Raw genomic sequence first — 18748 nt, 5'->3', positions numbered from 1 at the left:
TCAGTGGCTGCCAGGGGTTAGAGATGGGGCAAAGTGTGAGATAAAGGGTAGCATGAGGAGTTTTTTGGGGAAGTGATAGAACTGCTCTGTATCCTGATTATGTGAGTCTATATATTAAAAAAAAAAGTTAAAATTTATAGAACTATACATACACACACCCAGAATTCCGGCTCTGCCCTTTATCGGATGGTGTCCTCAGCCATATCCCCACCCCATGGGCTTCAGTGTCCTCCCTGGGTAGTGTGTGGGTGAATGAATGCTCAAGGTGCTGGAAATTCTAAAAGTGATACAACAGTAAGCAAGTATTGCTGCCATTACCCTCTTGAGTGACTTTTACTCAGTAACCCAGCAGAAGCCACTGGGCTTGACATGAGGTCTCACCTGGGAAGCACATGAAGAAGCTGTGTGTCCTCAGGGCCACAGAACACTGCCATTGGCCGCCTGGTACCCTATCCCTCCCTCCTTCACCCTACACTGGAGAACACACTGTTTTAGATTTAAAATAAATTGTAGAGTAAATAAACTGGCCAGAGAGAGGCCCCTAAGATAGGAGGAGACCAAGCACAGTCCCCAAGGGGCCTACAGAGCCCTACCCGCATCATGCGATCTGAGCGATGTCTCCTGCGGATTCGGTTCAAACCCTCCACGAAGCGGATAAACCCATCCAAGAGCTGCCATTCCTCCTCATCTGCCCGGGGCCTGTCCCCATAGATGTCGCAGTGGGCTTCCCCTTCTGTGATGCGCTTTGTGGCAGTGACACAGGCTGGTAGCAGCAGGAAACGGGTCCTCCAGAACTTCAGAGACTCAATTAAGCTGTGAAGGGCCAAAGGGAGAAAAGGGGGTGGTGGTGAACAAAAGCAGGTAATGCAAGCACTCTCAGAACACTGGGGTGGCTCAGTCGGTTGAGTGTCTGACCCTTGGCTTCCACTCAGGTCATGATCTCACGTTCATGAGATCAAGCCCTGTATCCAGTGGGGAGTCTGCTTCTCTCCCTCTGCCTCTCTAAAAAAAATTTAAAAAAAAAAAAAAAAAAAGGCACCCCCAGTGAAGGTCCCATCTCTAGCCTGTCCTTGGAGCATGTATGTAAGGGGTCCTCTCCCCTTGAGTACATGTTTGTCTAATATTACATCTCATGGCTTCATTTGAAACACAGCTCTAGAGGAAGATCACAAAGGGTACTTTTAATTTACATCCCAGAGATGTCAGGACAGTTCTGTACACCCAGACCCAATGGAGTTGTGGCTTTTTATCACCACAATATTAAATCACACATAAAAATTAAAGATAAAAAATGAGATACCACAGGTAGTTAGGAAAAGGTTAAGAATATGATCTACACTGACATTCCATCGAAGAGGACTTCATCACTGAGGTTTCTGTCATTTCATGGTAAAATGTGCATAACAAAATGTACTATTTTAACATCCTTCAGTGTACAATTCTATGCCATTAAGTACACTAATGCAGATGTGCTTTTGTTCTTCCATGTTTTCTAAAACAAACATCATCTTGTAATCAGAAACAAAAGGACAGACATGTTCAAAGTCAGGCACACACAAGGTAGCTGGATGGAAAGCCAAAGTATGTTTTCTGACCTGAAGTCCTCAGAGCCGGCAGAACAGATATACTGATCTAAGTAATTCCACTTGTACTCCTCTAGCCGCTCATGGGAGAATTCCACCCAACAAGAGACAAACTCTGAGTCCGAGTGGGAAGGGCAGAGGCTGTAGGTATAGTGGATCTGGGCAGATTCATAAGGGTACCTGAAAAACAAAGGGCATGCCTAGAAGTCCAAAAGAAAATCACTACCTTCCCACCCCTTTCCATCTCAATACAGTTAGCACCATCCTTGGCATTCAATCCTCAAGTGTGGTAACCAACTCATCTCCTTTCTTAAACTCTGTCATTCTTTTATCCTCTCATTCTTTATTTCTAATGGGCTTGCTAAGAATCAAGCTAAACATTACAAGCTGAGTCAAATCCCTTTTAGAGGCAGGTGAACTACAACAGTAAATAACCCTAGAAAACAAAATAGTAATTCTAAGAACAGGAAAACCAACCACTCAACCTGTGTTGGTTTTAATAATGTGTCACAGAATTCACTAGGTGCACAGCAGGCATTATAAACAGAAGTTAGGATATGGAAACAATTCAGGACAGTAACAGAAAACCTGAGATTTCCAAGGAAGGACTCACTTAGGAAGGTAACGTGTCACTGTGATCATCTTATCCTTCAGCGTCACTTTGTGGAATGTTCTGCCCATACTCAGCCAATACTGATCCTCCTCCTCAGGTCGGTTTCGGGACACAAGGCCTAATAGAGGGACGGGGTGGAATCATTTCCTCTATCTGGTTGAGGTTCATTCCTTTAACAGACAATAACTTCTCTTCCATATACAGTCAGAAAAGGAAAAACAAAAGAAGCAACTTTTTCTCTTGAGGAACAGTTTCCTGGAAAAGACTTATTCTTGGTTAAAAAAAAAAAAAGTCCTGAAGTTGGCAGAATTTTCTGTTACTAAGCCAGCCAACAGCAGACAGAGCCCAGAAGTGCTGACAGCATCCAGAAGACGCACTCAAAGGTGAACAGCCTGACTCCTCAGCCTCTGAGAAGGAAAAGTTCTGGATTAGATGTTAATGGGCCAAGAGTCAACTCTGGGACTGAAATGGAGCTCCACTCTTCTCCAGCACAAGCTGCCACCCTGGCAGTTGAGGTCTTCACCCCAGGGTGGCGGTCAACCTGGCATCAGCTTCAATGACTCCCACAGCCTGCTTCTGTCTTAAAGAACTTTTTTCTCCAAACATTGGCTCCTATTGCTTTTTTTCTGCCTTCTCTTCCTGGGCCACAATCAAGATCATATGGGTCATTTAAGGTCACCGTCAAATGCCACTTCCTCCAGAAAGCTAGCAGAACCCATCCGCCGTCTGAATTCTACTCTAGATGTGGCTCCCCATGTGTGTATCTCACACCCTGCAAACTGGAAGTTCCACAAAGCCGGGGTCCAAATCTTGTTTGTCTTTAAATTTTCAAGAGCACCTGGCAAAGTGCCATGCCCACAGCAGGTATTTGAAAATATTAGTTGAACTGAGTTGGGCATCAGAAAGAGGGAAGTTATGAGGAATCAAGAAAAATACGAGCTCTCAAGAGAGTAAAACTAGTGCCTCAACAGACAAGGGAGCCAAGACAAGATTCCCATGATCTCAAAATTAAAGGCTCCTCTTGTGTAGTTCTGAGAGACAGTCACACAGTGCAAGCAGCATGGGAATTGTTAGGACAAGAGAAGACAGCAGAGGCTGTGGAAAATTTTCTAGGTGACAGTGAGGGGCACACTTGTCTAAAAGAGGTCAGGCTTTGACTCAGAGGACCCTGGGTTAAACCACAGCACTTCCATTTGCCAGTGGTGTAACCTTGGATGTCAAGTCTCTAAGTCTCCCTTTCTGCAACTAGAAAGTGGGCTTGCATCTGACTTCAGCTCAGGTCATGATCTCAGGGTCCTGGGATCAAGCCCCACATCAAGCAGGGAGACTGCTTGTCCCTCTGCCCCCCCCCCCACCACACACTCTTTCTCCCTCTCTCTCTCAAATAAATAAAATCTTTAATAAAAAAGAAAGGAAGGGGGCGCCTGGGTGGCTCAGTGGGTTAAGCCGCTGCCTTCGGCTCAGGTCATGATCTCAGGGTCCTGGGATCAAGTCCCGCATCAGGCTCTCTGCTCAGCAGGGAGCCTGCTTCCCTTCCTCTCTCTCTCTGCCTGCCTCTCTGCCTACTTGTGATCTCTCTCTCTCTCTGTCAAATAAATAAATAAATAAATCTTTAAAAAAAAAAAAAAAGGAAGGAAGGAAGGAAGAAAGGAAGAAAGAGGTCTTGTCCCCCATCCCTGCATCGTTCTTTCTTGCAACCCCCTGCTTGCTGTCAGGAAGTCATGGAACAATGTTCACGAGCACCTAGCACAGTACCGACCCCACTCTAAATTAGTTCCTGTTTTTATTCTGCACAGCACTCTTTACAACCTGTGATCAAATAAATACTTGTGGTTTATTAGTTCAACGACTGTCTCATCCAGTAGACAATAAACTTTGAGGACAGGGCTGTTCTGTTCACTACCGGAACAGTGTCCCTCTCATAACCAGTAGTCAACAAATCTTCAATCAGACACAATGTTACTTATAATTACTTTTCCAGTAATTATAACAACAATGATACCATTTCTGTTACTACAGAAATAAAAGGATTAAATTTATTGAAGGAGAAAAGTAGCCAGAAGGGGTCTTCTATAGACTCTGGCTAACTAGCCATGACACAAGGTTCATTTATCAGCCAGAGCAGAACTAGATGCCAGAGGAATTATGAACCACTAAGGGACACTGATCAGCTACTCTAGAGAAAAGTAGGTAGGAAGGCTGGACAGGGCCATTGACACTAAAGGTGAATTCATTCCACTATTCTTGGGATAAAGGACAAAATCATGTGGCCTTGTGAGGCCTCGGTCTCCTGACATGTCTGAATATATCTCTAGCTTACTTCCTGTACTCCACCCCACCAGTCTTCATTTGAGTGCCCAGAAAGTGTCACGGTGCCTCCCACCACTCGGCCTTTGCACATACTAATCCCTCTGCCTGGCATGCTCTTCCTACCTACTCCTGCCCACCACTCTCAAACTGCTTCTCTTCCAAGTAACTCCTGCACATAGTTTAGGTCTCACCTCAAACATCACCTCCTCAAGGAAGCCATCCCTGACCCTCTAGACCAGATTAAGTCTTGTATTAAATATACTCATAGCCCTTTGGTTTTTCCCTCACAATCTTTATCACAATGAGGAATTATATTTCAAGTTTTACTAATGTTATTTTTCCTCACTGGGAATGTTATTTTCCTCACTGGGCTGTAAGTACAAGGACACTGTTGAATGAATGAATGAATAAATGGCGATTCATTCATTCATATATTTATCAACCCATTTTGCTGTATACCAGGCACAATCATTTTCATTGCAGGAGATAAAAACATGAAGATGAAAGAGTCCTGGCACTCAGGAAGATTAATATTCAGTGCAGTCTAGAACATGAAAAGAAGGCAACAAGTGATAAATATCATAATGGGTTTTCAAACAACATCCAGAGGGAGTCCAAAGCCTCATCATAAGCAACAACTGGTCCATCCAGGACCACCAAGCTCCCCATCACACTGCTTTGATCCTCTGGCCCGAAGCACTTTAATGGGGCCAAAGATATCTGAGGCTTTGGACTGGGAGTTTAGGAGAATGGGGACGCTCAGTAGCTATAAAAAGAAAGTGGGAGAGTAATGGATTGTCCTGGGAAGTGATCACTGCTTTCTGATCCTAAGCACCCATACTTTATTCTCTCTACCTGACTTATTTTAGAAAAACTCTCCAGAGCCTGGCTGAGCCTCAAATGGCCTCACTGAGTCTCTGTCACTTATTAGTCTCTACTACTCACAGATGATCCATTATTGCTTCATCATGCTAAGCTTCAGTGACAAACAAGAGAAGATGCAGCCAGAATGGGGTGGGGGAGTATAAATTCCAGGTTTAAGTAACATCTGAGAACCTGCTGTGTCCAGGACTTGTGCTAGAAATAAATATCGGGTTTAAAATAATCGCAACGTACATTGATAGCTCAGGCCTGGCTCAGGTGCCTGCTACTCCTAGGTGCTGCCAAAGCCAGGCTGCAACATTCCTGAACTGGGTCACACCCCTTCCTTAAAAGGAGAGCAGTAGATTAAAGAGAGCTTTAAGATAAATCTGGGTGTAGCAGACTTTATTCTTCATGTAGAAAGAAAAAATGTTGTGTTGAAAAGTAATTCTCTCCTGGATTTATCTATTCCCTACTATCTTGAGAACCTACTTACATGAATTTAGTAGAAAAGAAAAAAATCCAAGTCCAAAGAGAACAACTCACCTCGGCTATAGAGCGGGCTGCTGCTCAGTGGGGGTGGGACAGTGGAGTTGGGCTTCGGTGCCTTGGGCTGCACTATGATTTGGTAGCCCTGCATGAGACGCTGGCAGATGAACTCTTCAAACACCTGCTGGGCCGTCATCTGCACACCCTCCTCGTCCCTTCTGAGAAAACAGACGGTTGTTCACATGGACATGCTTGGTCCAGGGCGAAGTGACACTCAGTCCACACTCCCATCCTCTGTTTTGCTTTGACTCCACAAGCCAGCCCTGATAAGCACTCCATGGTGATTCATAAAACTAACAATCTACAAGCCAGTTTGGGGAGAAATGATCATTTCAAAGACGCAGAGGAAGAAGGCAGGGAATAGCTAACAGCTGTTCCTAGAATAGCTCAGATAGCTAATCTTAGGAAAAAAAGATCCTATCTAGTGGGTCCAGAGCAATTGCCACAGAAAAATGTGAGAAAGCACCCATGAGGAGAAATGGTTAGAGAAGGCATGTACACAGAACCCTAAAGAAAAAAAAGGACAGTTCTTACTTCATGAAATTCTCTGAACAGAAAAGGAAGACATAGGTTTGAGAATGCAGTGTTTGGACACGCATCCAAAACCCTCCTCTGACACCAACCTGTCGATGTCTGCTTCTGGAAGGAGATCATAACAGCCCTCCGTGTAGTCGTTCTGCAGGCCCTGGCGGTCGGGGAAGTAGTCGGTGGTGAGGGGGAGGCACGCCGGAGTAGTGAGAGATTTCCAGTCCACTCCAACTGTGCAACAGAAGCCTGGCACTACAGGGGGAGCAGACAGTGTCAGAACTGCCTCGTGTAACAGAGGAGAAAGGCACGTGTGGTCACCAGGGCAGGTGTGGGACATGGGCGGGGCAGGAGGGGAAGGAGTTCACAGTGAACAGTGACAAAATGGCCAGGAAAGGGGATGAAGAAGGTAAGGGGTGGGGGGGAGAAAGAGAGAAACAGAGTTTGTTAGACAATGCAGTGCACATGCTCCTCCAATCCCATCATGCAAATGGGATTCACAGCTGGTACTCATTTTCTGCTGATCTTAAGCTACAGCCACAATGCCAGTGAGGTTACTGCAGGGCAGCGCAGGCAGAGTTACATGTCAAAGCAAATCAACATTCCAAGAGTTCCAGCCAGAGCCTCTCTGGAGGACTACAGAGTGGCTGGTGGGGAAAGAAGAGCTCAGCCTGATTTGGGAGCGAAGAGCACATGGTAGCAGAATTGAGGAATACTTCCAGAATTGCAAAAGTAAGCCACAGATCCAAAAGGGTAGGAGAAGTCAAAGAAGGATGTCTGGGAAAGTTACAAGGCCAGGACTTCAAGAGACAGAGTTTAATGATCTAGAAAGGAAAGCTGCAATCAGCAGAGTGGGCCCAATCACACGGGTCTGCCCTGAATTGCCTGATCTTTGGTTAAAGCAGGGTTTCTTCACCTTGGCACCACTGACATTTTGGACTGGGTAATCCCTTGTCATGGGGGGCTGTGTTTTGTATTACAGGATGTTGGACAGCATTCCTGGACTGTACTTACTAGATGCCAGTGGCATCTCCTGGGTGTAAATACCGAGAATGTCCGCAGTTGTTGCCACATATCCCCCTGGGGAGCAAAAATCCTTCCCCAGTTGAGAATCACTAATCAAGGTAATAGGGCAGTTATCTCTTTAAATAATTTAAGCAAAGATTATTTTTCAAATCTCTAGACAAGGGAGCAATAGGAAACAGAAACACTCCATGCCTTTCTTTGCCTCTGAGTCTCAAGCAAGGGACGCCTTCAACACTGTATCTTTTGTACAGTGCTAATGTGGCTCACAGCGCGATACACCCCTGTTGTCTCATCAGCCCTCACATGGCCACCCTGGAGCAGGGACTGCAATACCATCAACCCCTTTAAACACCTGGCCAGGCCAAACCTCCCAGAGGTTACTCGATCAGAAGCCTCTCTGCTTAGGGATCTTCCCACCATGCAGTGACAGAGACACACATACTAGCCAATACAACAGAGTCCCATTTAAGCAGAGTTAAAGGACAAGAAAAGGACCCGTATGCTAAGTCATAGTGGGAGACAAGCCCCATGTAGCCACCGCCTTGGGAAAGAGGATTTGACCTGCAAGAGGCCTAACTCCAAGGTCTACACAAGTCTGAGTATTTTGTTTGTGTGTTTGAATTCTATCTTACTGTGGTAAGCTCACTTAACATGGGAACTCTCTTTAAAAATGTTTAAATGTGGGGCGCCTGGGTGGCTCAGTGGGTTAAGCCACTGCCTTCGGCTCAGGTCATCATCTCAGGGTCCTGGGATGTAGTCCCGCATCGGGCTCTCTGCTCGACAGGGAGCCTGCTTCCCTCTCTCTCTCTCTCTCTCTGCCTTCCTCTCCATCTACTTGTCATTTCTCTCTGTCAAATAAATAAATTAAAAAAAATTTTTTTAAAATGTACTACACAATATTGTTAACTTGGGCACAGTGCTGTACGGGTCTCTAGAATTATTCATCATGCATAACTGGAACTTTACACCACTGATCAGCACCTCCCCATGTCTGCCTCTCCTCACACCCCTAGTAACCACCATTCCACACTCATTCTACGAGTCTAACTATACATAGGCCTCGTTAACTTATTAACACTTCCAGAATTGAAAACACAACCCAAAAGAGCCTAACTGATCACCCCAATTTCCCTAAATGGCAGATGAAGGGGTGAGTTTGTTTCTACTTTCTTGTTAGGACCAAGAGCAGAAGGAAGACACCAGACCAAAACCACAGTGGGAAGCCAGAAGCACAAGGCAGTTGTATCTTCATGCCCTCTTAGATTGTTCTGGCTCTCGTTAGAGTCCTATCCCTCAGGATCATGAACATCTTTCAGAAATGTTTTCTGCTGGGCACACACCAAGACACAGAGAATTCAAATGCATGGTCCCAAATCCCACGGTGAGAAAGCTCCTGATTCTTAGTTTAATGGTGTTCTTTCCCTGGGAAAAGACTGTGGTCTCTTTTCTAACTCCAGCAACTTCAGGCCCTATAAAGAGGGCCTTTGAGGAGGACCCACATCAAAACCATTAACAATGATAAACATGGATTACAAAACCCAGTCCTAGGGTTGTACAGAAGTAACAGGTTCATCTATTCATTGCTGGAAGCTTTCTGGAAAATAATCAGCCTGCCAACTGTACTTTGGGGAAAATATATTCTAAGGATGTGAAGGGAAAGAAAAGCTATACCCACTGCATCATGCATTACACCTGCATTCTACATTATGGCTAAGAAACTAGAAACCACCCAGATGGTCACCAATAATGAATGATTATTCAAACTGGGATGTAATGTGTTTAACACTGCTATTAACACTGCTATTAAAAAGGGCCCTGAAGAGGCTGGGTGGCTCAGTTGGTTAATCCACTGCTCAGGTCATGATCCTAGAATCCTGGCATCGAGTCCCACATGGGGCTCCTTGCTCAGCCAAGAGCCTACTTCTTCCTCTGCCTGCTCTGCCTGCCTCTCCCCCTGCCTGTGCTTGCTCTCACTCTCTCTCTGACAAAGAAATAAAATCTTCAAAAAAGGGCGGTGGGGGGTGGGAGGTAGGAGGGGCTGAAGAAAAAGCAAAATGATTATTATGTTAATCATAAGCCAGGGGAAAAAGACTCAATAATATATCTCTACTGGTTATAGCTAAGTAAAATAAAGTCAATCAGGTGGTAGGATTTACGCTGTTACAGATATTGAGATGTGTTCTTCCTGCACAGATGTTTCAACAGATAAATATGATTTTTTAAAAAATGCAACCCAGTCAAACAATTTCAACTACAGGTATATAAACAATTCCAGTCCCTCTTATTCCTTTGTTCCCCAGAGCCATCACAGAGCCTTTAAGGGCTAAGGCCAGCTCTGGACCAGCATAAGGACCTCATGGGAATTCCGTTACCCTTCCCACATGCCCTGAATCACATTCCAGAACAGGTTATCTGGGCCCTCTCACTTTCCATTGGAGAGGCTGCCGAGTATTCCCTTACCACACTGCCTTCTGGTACCCCAGAGATGTGTAGACTGCCTATAGGGTTCCCCTTGTTTCCTTATGCTCTGATCACCTCCACCCTGACCCCACCCTAATCAGCTGCCCCCTCTTACTTGGGTCTGGAGAGGTAGAAACACTGTCCTCTAGGGAATCCTTATTCTGAGTCCTAGGATTCATACCTATGGAAAGATGAAAACAGGTTGTTTTAATAAGGCTCATTCTGCAGAAAAAATGTTATGGCCAGTTATGGTTGAAAGAGCCCAAAGTTATAGCTAAAAATAAAAATGTGAATCAAGTACAAGTTTTATGCTGAATATTTCAAATAGCATAAAAGAGTCAATCCAAGAAAAATGAACAATCTAAAACTTGAAAATAAGCCAAAACTTTACTCTGAGATTATCAATACCACTCTTCGCCCAATGACAGTTAGCATTCACATACATGTGCATGCACACACACAGACACACACACACACACTGGCAAAAAGCAACCCACCACTTATTTTAAGAAAATGGCCACATTTCAGTCATTTCAACTAACTGGAGAAAACTTTAGCAAATATAAAATGACCCACTTAAAGTTCATTTCACTCATCAGTCATCCTTATCATCTGGATTTTTCTTCTCCAAATCTTGGTTTTCTGGAATATGACCTAGGACACATCAAAACTCACCACTTTAAGGAAAAACAATGATTTTCCCTATAGGGGGTCTGAAAGGAAAAACAGAAAGATTCTTTGAAATGCAACTTATTGCCTGAAAAGTAACAGAATTAATTTTAAAGTACATATCAATATTTAAAGGTCCCTTTCTAAATATATATTTACTAGAAAATTATGATACTTTAAAAAAGATTGAAAAAATCCTCACCCAACTGTCAACAGTGGCTATCTGCAAGAAAAAGGTGGAAGAGGTACTGGGAGGTAAACCAGAACTCGTATTTTTTATTCTAGATATTGTGTGTCATGTGACTCTTTTATAACAAGAATAAATATGTATAAATCCCTTATGGAATCTCTGAAAAGACAAGCCACGATATGGGAGAGAGCATCTGCAAATCACTTACCTGGCAAAGGACCTGACCCTGAATATATAGAGACCTCAAAACTCAAGAACAAGAATAAAATAACCTGAAGAGAAATTGGGCCAAAGATTTGAAGACTTCACCAAACATATTCAGAAGGTAAAAAAGCACAGGAGACGATGCTCAACATCCTCAGCCATAAGAGAAATTACCTCTACAGACCTCTCACAATGTCTAGAATGACAAGTCATGCCAAGTGTGAATATGGATGTGGAGCCATGGAAAACCTTACACATTGGTGGTAGAAATGCAGAATGGTGCACCACTTTGGGAAAAAGTTGGTTTCTTTAAAAGTTAAACAGACCAAAAAAAAAACAAACAAACAAACAAACCAGACAGGGGCTCCTGGCTGACTCAGCTGGAGAAGCACGCAATTCTTTTTTTTTTTTTTTTTTAAAGATTTTATTTATTTATTTGACAGAGATCACAAGTAGGCAGAGAGGCAGGCAGAGAGAGAGAGAGAGGAGGAAGCAGGCTCCCTGCCAAGCAGAGAGCCCGATGCAGGGCTTGATCCCGGGACGCGAGATCATGACCTGAGCCGAAGGCAGCGACTTAACCCACTGAGCCACCCAGGCGCCCCAAGAAGCACGCAATTCTTGATCTCGGGGTCCTGAGTCTGAGTCCCATGTTGGGTGTAGAGATTACTAAAAAAAAATCAACTTTAAAAAAAAAGTAAAATTAATCTCTCTGATATGAGGAATTTGAGAGGCAGGGTGGGAGGTCTGGGGGGGAGGGAAGGAAAAAAATGAAACAAAATGGGATCGGGAGGGAGACTCAATCTCACTAAACAAACTGAGGGTTGCTGGGGGCAGTGGGGGGAGGGATAGGGTGGCTGGGTTATGGACATTGGGGACGGTATGTGATATGGTGAGTGCTGTGAAATGTTGAAGCCTTACGATTCAAAGACCTGAATCCCTGGGACAAATAATACATTATATGTTAATAAAAATAATTAATAAAAAAAAGAATGAATGAATGAACAAAGAAAATTTGGCAAAAAAAAAAAAAAAAGTAAAATTAATGGGGCGCCTGGATAACTCAGTCAGTTGAGTGCTGGACTCCTGAGTTTCAGCTCAGGTTGTGATTTCAGGTTGTGAGATCGAGCCCCAAATGAGACTCCACACTCAGGGCAGAGTCAGCTTGAGACTCTTTTCCCCTCCTACTCTCTCCCCTTCTCCTCTCCCTGCTTGCAGGCACACACATGCTCTCTAAAGATAAATAAATAAAATATTTTTAAAATAATAATAATAAAAGTTAAAAAGATATTTACCATCTGACCCAGCAATTCATGCCTAGGAAATTACTCAAGAGAAAAAAAAAAAACCAATGTTTACAAAAACCTGTTCTGTAAATGGCGGCTTTATTCATAGTTGCCAAAACCTGGAAACACCCCAAATATCTTGCAACTAGTGAAGGGATAAACAAATTAATACATTCATACAATGGAATGCAATTCTGCAATAAAAAGTAATGAACATTTAACAACTTGGATGAATCTCAAATCATTATACACTGAATAAAAGCAGCAAGGCTCAAAAAGCTACGTACTGTATGATTCATGTGCATGGCATGCTGGGACAAGACCAAACTAGAGGGACAGAGAACAGATCAGTGGGGTTGCCAGTGGACAGGGGGTGGGGTTGTATACAAAGGGGCCACACACAAAGAATTGGCGGGGGAGCATAATGGAAGTGTTCTGTATCTTGCTTGATGTGTTTGTTAGTAGTTTTATGACTGTACACATTTGTTAAAAATTCACAGAACTGTACACTAAAAAGAATGAATTGTACTGTATGAATTTTAAAATTAGTACTTTCAAAAAATTTATTTGACAGTGCACACGAGCAGGGGGAATGGCAGAGAGAGAGGGAGAAGCAAGCTCCTGGGGCTCAATCCCAGGACCCTGGGATCATGACCTGAGCAGGAGACAGATGCTTAACTGACTGAGCCACCCAGGCGCCTCTAAAATTAAAACATTTTTTTAAATTTAGAAAGATGATGGCACTTGACCAAAACAGTTTTAGGACTTCTTTTTTTGGAACTGCCTTCAGCAGATTTTTCGTTTTTTTAATTTCTAGTCATCAGAATAAGGAGATAAAACTTACTAAGTCAGACAAATTCAGTGTTTCATTTTATTCAAACGCCTGCTACGAGGCAGGTATGAAGTAGGTACTATTCCTTTTGTACGGACACACTGAAGCTCAGAGAAGAGAATTAACTTAGGGAAGATCACACAGTAAATAGGGGAAAGATGCTTTTAGACTCTGCTCAACTCTACAGATGTTTCATTTCCTGACTCTCCATCTGGGGCACCAGTTTTCGGCTATTGAAAATGTTAGCTGTTCTTTGTCAATAGCCAAAAGCCATTTGAAGCTAAATTTTCTGAAAAAGCGATATTAGCTGATAACATCCATCTTCATGCAACACAAAGCATGGCTCTTAAGAAGCAAAGAGGTGAGGGCACCTGGGTGGCTCAGACAGCTAAATGTCTGCTTCTGGCTCAGGTCATGATCCTAGGAGTCCAAGTTGGACTCCCTGCTCAGTGGGAAGCCTGCTTCTCCCTCTCCCTCTCCCTCTGCCCTTCCCCCTGCTCGTGTTCACTCTGTCTCTCAAATAAATAAATAAAATATTTTTTTAAAAAAAGCCACAAAGTGGATTTTCTTGTTCAGCCTGAGAACCAGTATGAAGGCAACTGGTATAAAACCAGCCACCTCAAAGTATCTCATTCACAAATGTATTCTGAGCAACAGGAAATTATTAAATACATTACCTCACAGATTGAGATGCTAAATTTTTGTCATTAAAGCATATACATCTATTTTTTTTAAGAAAACCCAAATCCAGACTGGGTCTATGAGAACTGAAATTCCTACACTAATAAAGAAACAGTTCAACGGTTTCCCCCTGGGCAATTCTTTGAGTGCAAAGAGGCAAACCAATAGGGATTCTCAGAGCAGCTCTGGCTTCTAGACCAAAAGTAGAACTGGACAAAAGCATATTTAAGGCCACCAGCCTTTTATCTCACACACACACACACACTTTAATTTTAAAAAATAGCAATGAAAAACATTAAAAGAAAGATATTTTGTGCTCTTTATGAGGCTCTTTATACACAGTTTTCTCGCAGTTCAAGCCCAATGAACTGCTGCTCCCACCAGCTCTGACTTTAAGATATTACTTTCAATAAAATGTACTGGCTATTGGAATGTGACAGCCTCACAACTTAAGGTGACCAAGGTGACACTTCATGGTCAGTTAGCTCTGCTCCAACCTAACATTTGTGAATGAGACCTTACGCTCAACATTCAAAGTCAAATATTCACTCAACTTGGGGAAACAATGCTGAAAATTGCCATCTTAGCTTTGTCTTTTGACAACTCTTCAAAGTCAAGAAATCTGAATTTTGGGGAATGTCGGTGGCTTAGTCTGTTGAGCATCCAACTCTCGATTTTGGCTCGGGTCATGATCTCAGGGTCATGGGATACAGCCCCACATTGGGCTCTACGCTCGTCGGGGAGCCTACTTAAGAGTCTCTCTCTCCCTCTCTGTCTGCCCCTCAGCCTGCTTGTAGGCACACACATGCTTGTTCTCGCTCTTTCAAAATTAAATAAATAAATCTTTAAAAAGAAGAAGAAGTATGAACATAACCTTTGCTTGCTAACCTCAGGCCAAAACAGGTTATCAGTGTGGAGCCTTCAGAACTGGTCCCTGGTGACATCTAGAAACCTGTGCGTGGGGCTAGTCATTTCTCCTCCCTGGGGTACAGAGATGGAACTTAACCCACAAAAATCCCAACCTGGCCTGGATGAATGACTCTGAGGGCCTTTACTCCAGCTTCCATGTGCTATGATTTCCTCTCTACTTCAGCTATCGGGCTGCCACATGTACCTAATACTCAACACAAATACCAAGTTGCAGATTCTGAGTCCCAATACCACAGGGAAAGAAAGCATGGCATCCAGTTGTTTTCTTTTCCAAAATCATCTACAGCACTTATCCCCAAGGAAGGGAATGACAGTGACTGACAAGTCTTATAAATGGGTGCCCAGTTAAAGAAACAAGAGGGATAAAAATGATCTCCCCAGGCTGCTTGTGGGGCTCAGTCGGTTAAGCATCTGTCTTTGGCTCAGGTCATGATCCCAGAGTCCTGGAATCAAGCCTCGCAGTGGGCTCCCAGCTCAGCAGAGAGTCTGCTTCTACCCTTCCCTTTGCCCCGGCCCCTGCTTATGCTCGTTCACACTGTCTCGCTCTCTCTCTCTCAAATAAATAAAATCTCAAAAAAAAAAAAAAAAGATTGTCTCCACAACCTCATCAACCACCTGGTCCCTGCTGGGGAGCATGGTGAAAAACAAGTGAAGTGTACAGGTATGAGCCCCAGGCAACAATGCTTAAAATGAAATTCTAAAGGGCCAGGAGGGAAACCCACAGAGGCACCACTCCTGTGAATCGTGACTTGCAGATGAATCACGTCCAAAGGCAGGAGAAAATCTGAGTCACGCTTGAGTGCCTGCAGATGGTGCAAACTGTCAAGCCCAGGAGGTAAAGGTGGGGTCACATATGAGGTTCTGTTTCTTTTCTACCTTTTAATGAATAAAAAGATAACTAGTTGTTTAGTTAGACCCCACTTTGTCCCCAGATGAGAAGCTACTGTAACAATTTTGCCCTTAAGGAGCCCAATCTACCTTTGCTCCTCACAATAACCCTGTGAGGCAGGCATGAAGGTGAAGAACTTTATGTCCATTATACAGATGATGAACTGAAGGCTAAACTCTAAAGACCATGAGGGACAGGGCTGGGGCACTACTTCATCTATCATATCATAATGTAGCAGAGGTCACATGTTCAAACTGCACTGTAAACCACTAGGTCTAGCTCCCCACAAGAGGGCTTCCCTTTCATGGTTGTCATCTTGCATAAAACTGCTTCAAACAGAATTGCAAGTGAATGGTGAGCCAGAGCTCCTTGAGGTGAAGAGAACTGGTGCCTTAATTATTTTGTTTCTTCTCAGGCCTTAGCACAGTGCCTACAGTTCAATAAATATTTCTGGAATAGGTAAGAGTATAGTGGGTTTTGAGAAAGCAAACCAAATTCCAGGAAGATTGAGGATGGTTTGAAAGGAAAGTCACTTCAAAAACAAGCAAGGCAGAAAAACACTATCCAAGCCTTTAATAAAAGGCATCCAGTTCATTGTTCAACAAGGTTATAAGACAGGAAAGAAAAGCACTCTCCAGTGGAGGAAAAGCTAACCTCAGAAAGCTTTTAATATTCATTCAACTACCTGATATGTGCCAGGAACTGTTTTAAGTTCTGAAGATACAGCCATGAGGGAAACAATCCTTGACTTGTTGGAGCTCACAATAAAAAATACAAAATTAAAAGATCTAGTATAACAGGTGGTATTCTAGAGAAATAATAGGCATGGAAGATGGATGGGGAGTACCAGGGTAGAGAGAGGCAATTTGGGTAAGACCTAATGGAAGGAATAGAAAAAGCTGTGGGGAGGATGGCCATATCATTTATCATCCAATCCAGGACAACTTCAAGAGTGAAAGGAGACACTATTAATAATTATACAGGACAGTGAATTCAAACCAGGGCTGTCCTGGGCAAACTCAGACATGCAGACCTTACCCATAAAGCTCTTCAGTATGACAGCAGAGCAGAGGGATGAGCAAGAGTGTGCCTCAGATGCAGAGTGTGCCTCATACATTTGGGAAACCACTTTACTGAAGTGCAAGGGGAAATGAGGAGATGAGGTCTGAGAGTAACAATGGGGTCCCAAGAGGCAGGGGGCTCTGTTGGCTACCATAACACCCTTGGCTTTTAATCTGAGTGCACTGGGAAGCCCCAGGGGGTTTTGTGCACAGAAGTTTCATGATCTAACTTCTATTTTCAGAGGGTCACTCAGAATTGCTGTGCTGGAAATAAACTACATGAAAGGACAAAAGGAGGAAGTTGAGAGACCAGCTAGTGGGATACTGCAACAGTCAAGCAAAATATGAAGGTACCTTGGACAGGGCTGGGACTGGTGGCAGTGATACCATATGGAAAGATTCAAGATATATCCTGATAGGTCTGACATTAATTGGTTATTATACATGGTAATAAAAATTAGAATGATTTTTACCTAATCCTTTCTGTGGCTGGCTGACATAATTGATCAGGAAGCACAAGATCAAAGATGGGAATTCAATTCCTATAGGAGCCCAATCCTTCAGTCTACCTCCTAATGACCTCTTGCCTCTTTGAAAACACACGCTACCAATCATAAAGAGACCAGGCAAAGGTAAGGATGATCCTACTTAACGTTCTCATCCTGACTAGATAAAGACTCCAAGGAGCCCACACCTTCTCTAAGAAGCTACACATTCTAGAACATATTTATGTAATTATGCACTTGCATACCAATTAAAGAAAATAATTTCATGGGCTGTTCAATTTCATATGTGCTTCTCACATATGGCAGCTTGATCGTGGAAGCACAAATTCATTTGTCAATAAATGTGCTAAACACTGTGGAGAGAAAATGAATAAAGATAAGTTCTTTCAGTCTAGTGCAGAGACAGACATAGAAACAAACAGAGAGATCATGATATGCCAAGTAGTACAATTGCGTTATGCATATGGAGCTCTGTGGAAACATGTCTATCATCTCCTGGGGATGAGAGCGAACCACCAGGGGGGGCTTCAAAGAGAAGGTATTGTTGGGCTTGAATCATAAAGACTGAGCTCATGTCTGCCAGAGAGAATGAGGGCTGAAGATAGAGGAAAAGCATTCTGCAGGCAGACTAATCCATGCAAAGGAATAAGAGGACAAGGATCTTTGGAGGAGCCACAAGCAATGGCTGGAATATAACATATGCACATCTCATAACATACCCAATAATGGCAGCTCTCATTCACAGAGCACACCCCAAGCATGCCAGGCACTATTCCAACCACCGTATGTGGATTATCACACTGAATGATACAGAAGAAAGTGAGACACATGGAGGTTAACTGGCCTGAGTGCCTCATTGCTCATTAGAAGTGGAGTCAGGACTCATATCCGAAGAGTCGACAGCCTGAGTTCTTTCTCCATGCAGTGATGTGCGGACGTGGTGACAAATGAGGACACAAGGCAGGCAGGAGCTATGAACCATGGGAGGGTTTTATACATGGGAAGGGATGGCTGATCAATTTGCATTTGGAACTATGTCCTTGGTGACAGCAAGGAAGATGAATCAGAGGGGACAGGAACAGGATCTGGAAGATCACTTAGAAGGCTGCTATCATAATCCTGGCCAGAAATGACAGGAGTCATTTGACAGGAGTCATTTCTGAACCAAAGCAATGGCAGTTGAGAATGGAGGGGAGGGGCCAGAGTCAGAAGAAGGAGGGAACAGAAGAGGGAGAGTGGGTAGGTGAACCTCAAGACATGATTTTCGTTGTCAGTACACTAAGGATGAGGTACTCGGGAGTCATCCAAGCAGAGAGGCCCATCAGGTGCAAGCATGATGGTGTCATTAGAGGATCTTCCACAACCATCCCCAAATAAGGACTCTGAAACTTCCTTTTTTCCTCAAAGTAGATTTCAAATTTCCAAAAGATTCATCTTCTGAGAAATCATCTGGTCTACCTTTTCTATCCCAGGCCCAGAACCATTCCAAGACTAGTCAGGGTAAATCTCAATGTTGTTGCCATTGGAACCCAGAATCCCCTTGCTTCAGGTCACCAGTAAAACTAGGTCAAACTAT

At 43.6% G+C, this 18748-nt stretch overlaps 1 protein-coding gene across 14 annotated transcripts in view; it reads right to left on the bottom strand.

The window, feature by feature from the left end:
* DEPDC5 (DEP domain containing 5, GATOR1 subcomplex subunit) overlaps window positions 1-18748 on the bottom strand; it is a 138548-nt gene that overhangs the window by 44069 nt on the left and 75731 nt on the right. For 9 of the 14 annotated variants that reach the window (XM_059408904.1, XM_059408903.1, XM_059408906.1 and 6 more), the window contains 6 exons: window positions 10043-10108; window positions 6540-6723; window positions 5914-6074; window positions 2197-2314; window positions 1596-1763; window positions 594-813 (listed from right to left, as the gene is read on the bottom strand). In XM_059408904.1, the coding sequence (XP_059264887.1) occupies window positions 594-813; window positions 1596-1763; window positions 2197-2314; window positions 5914-6074; window positions 6540-6723; window positions 10043-10108 (917 nt within the window). The remainder of the gene's footprint in view (window positions 1-593; window positions 814-1595; window positions 1764-2196; window positions 2315-5913; window positions 6075-6539; window positions 6724-10042; window positions 10109-18748) is intronic. The other 5 variants (XM_059408905.1, XM_059408908.1, XM_059408914.1 and 2 more) reach the window with 1 other exon arrangement.

This window comes from Mustela nigripes, chromosome 8 (genome assembly GCF_022355385.1).
Source record: "Mustela nigripes isolate SB6536 chromosome 8, MUSNIG.SB6536, whole genome shotgun sequence".
In the NCBI taxonomy this organism is placed as follows: domain Eukaryota; kingdom Metazoa; phylum Chordata; class Mammalia; order Carnivora; family Mustelidae; genus Mustela; species Mustela nigripes.
The sequence above is the reverse complement of the archived record's forward strand: the minus strand, read 5'-3'. Positions and strand labels throughout refer to the sequence as shown.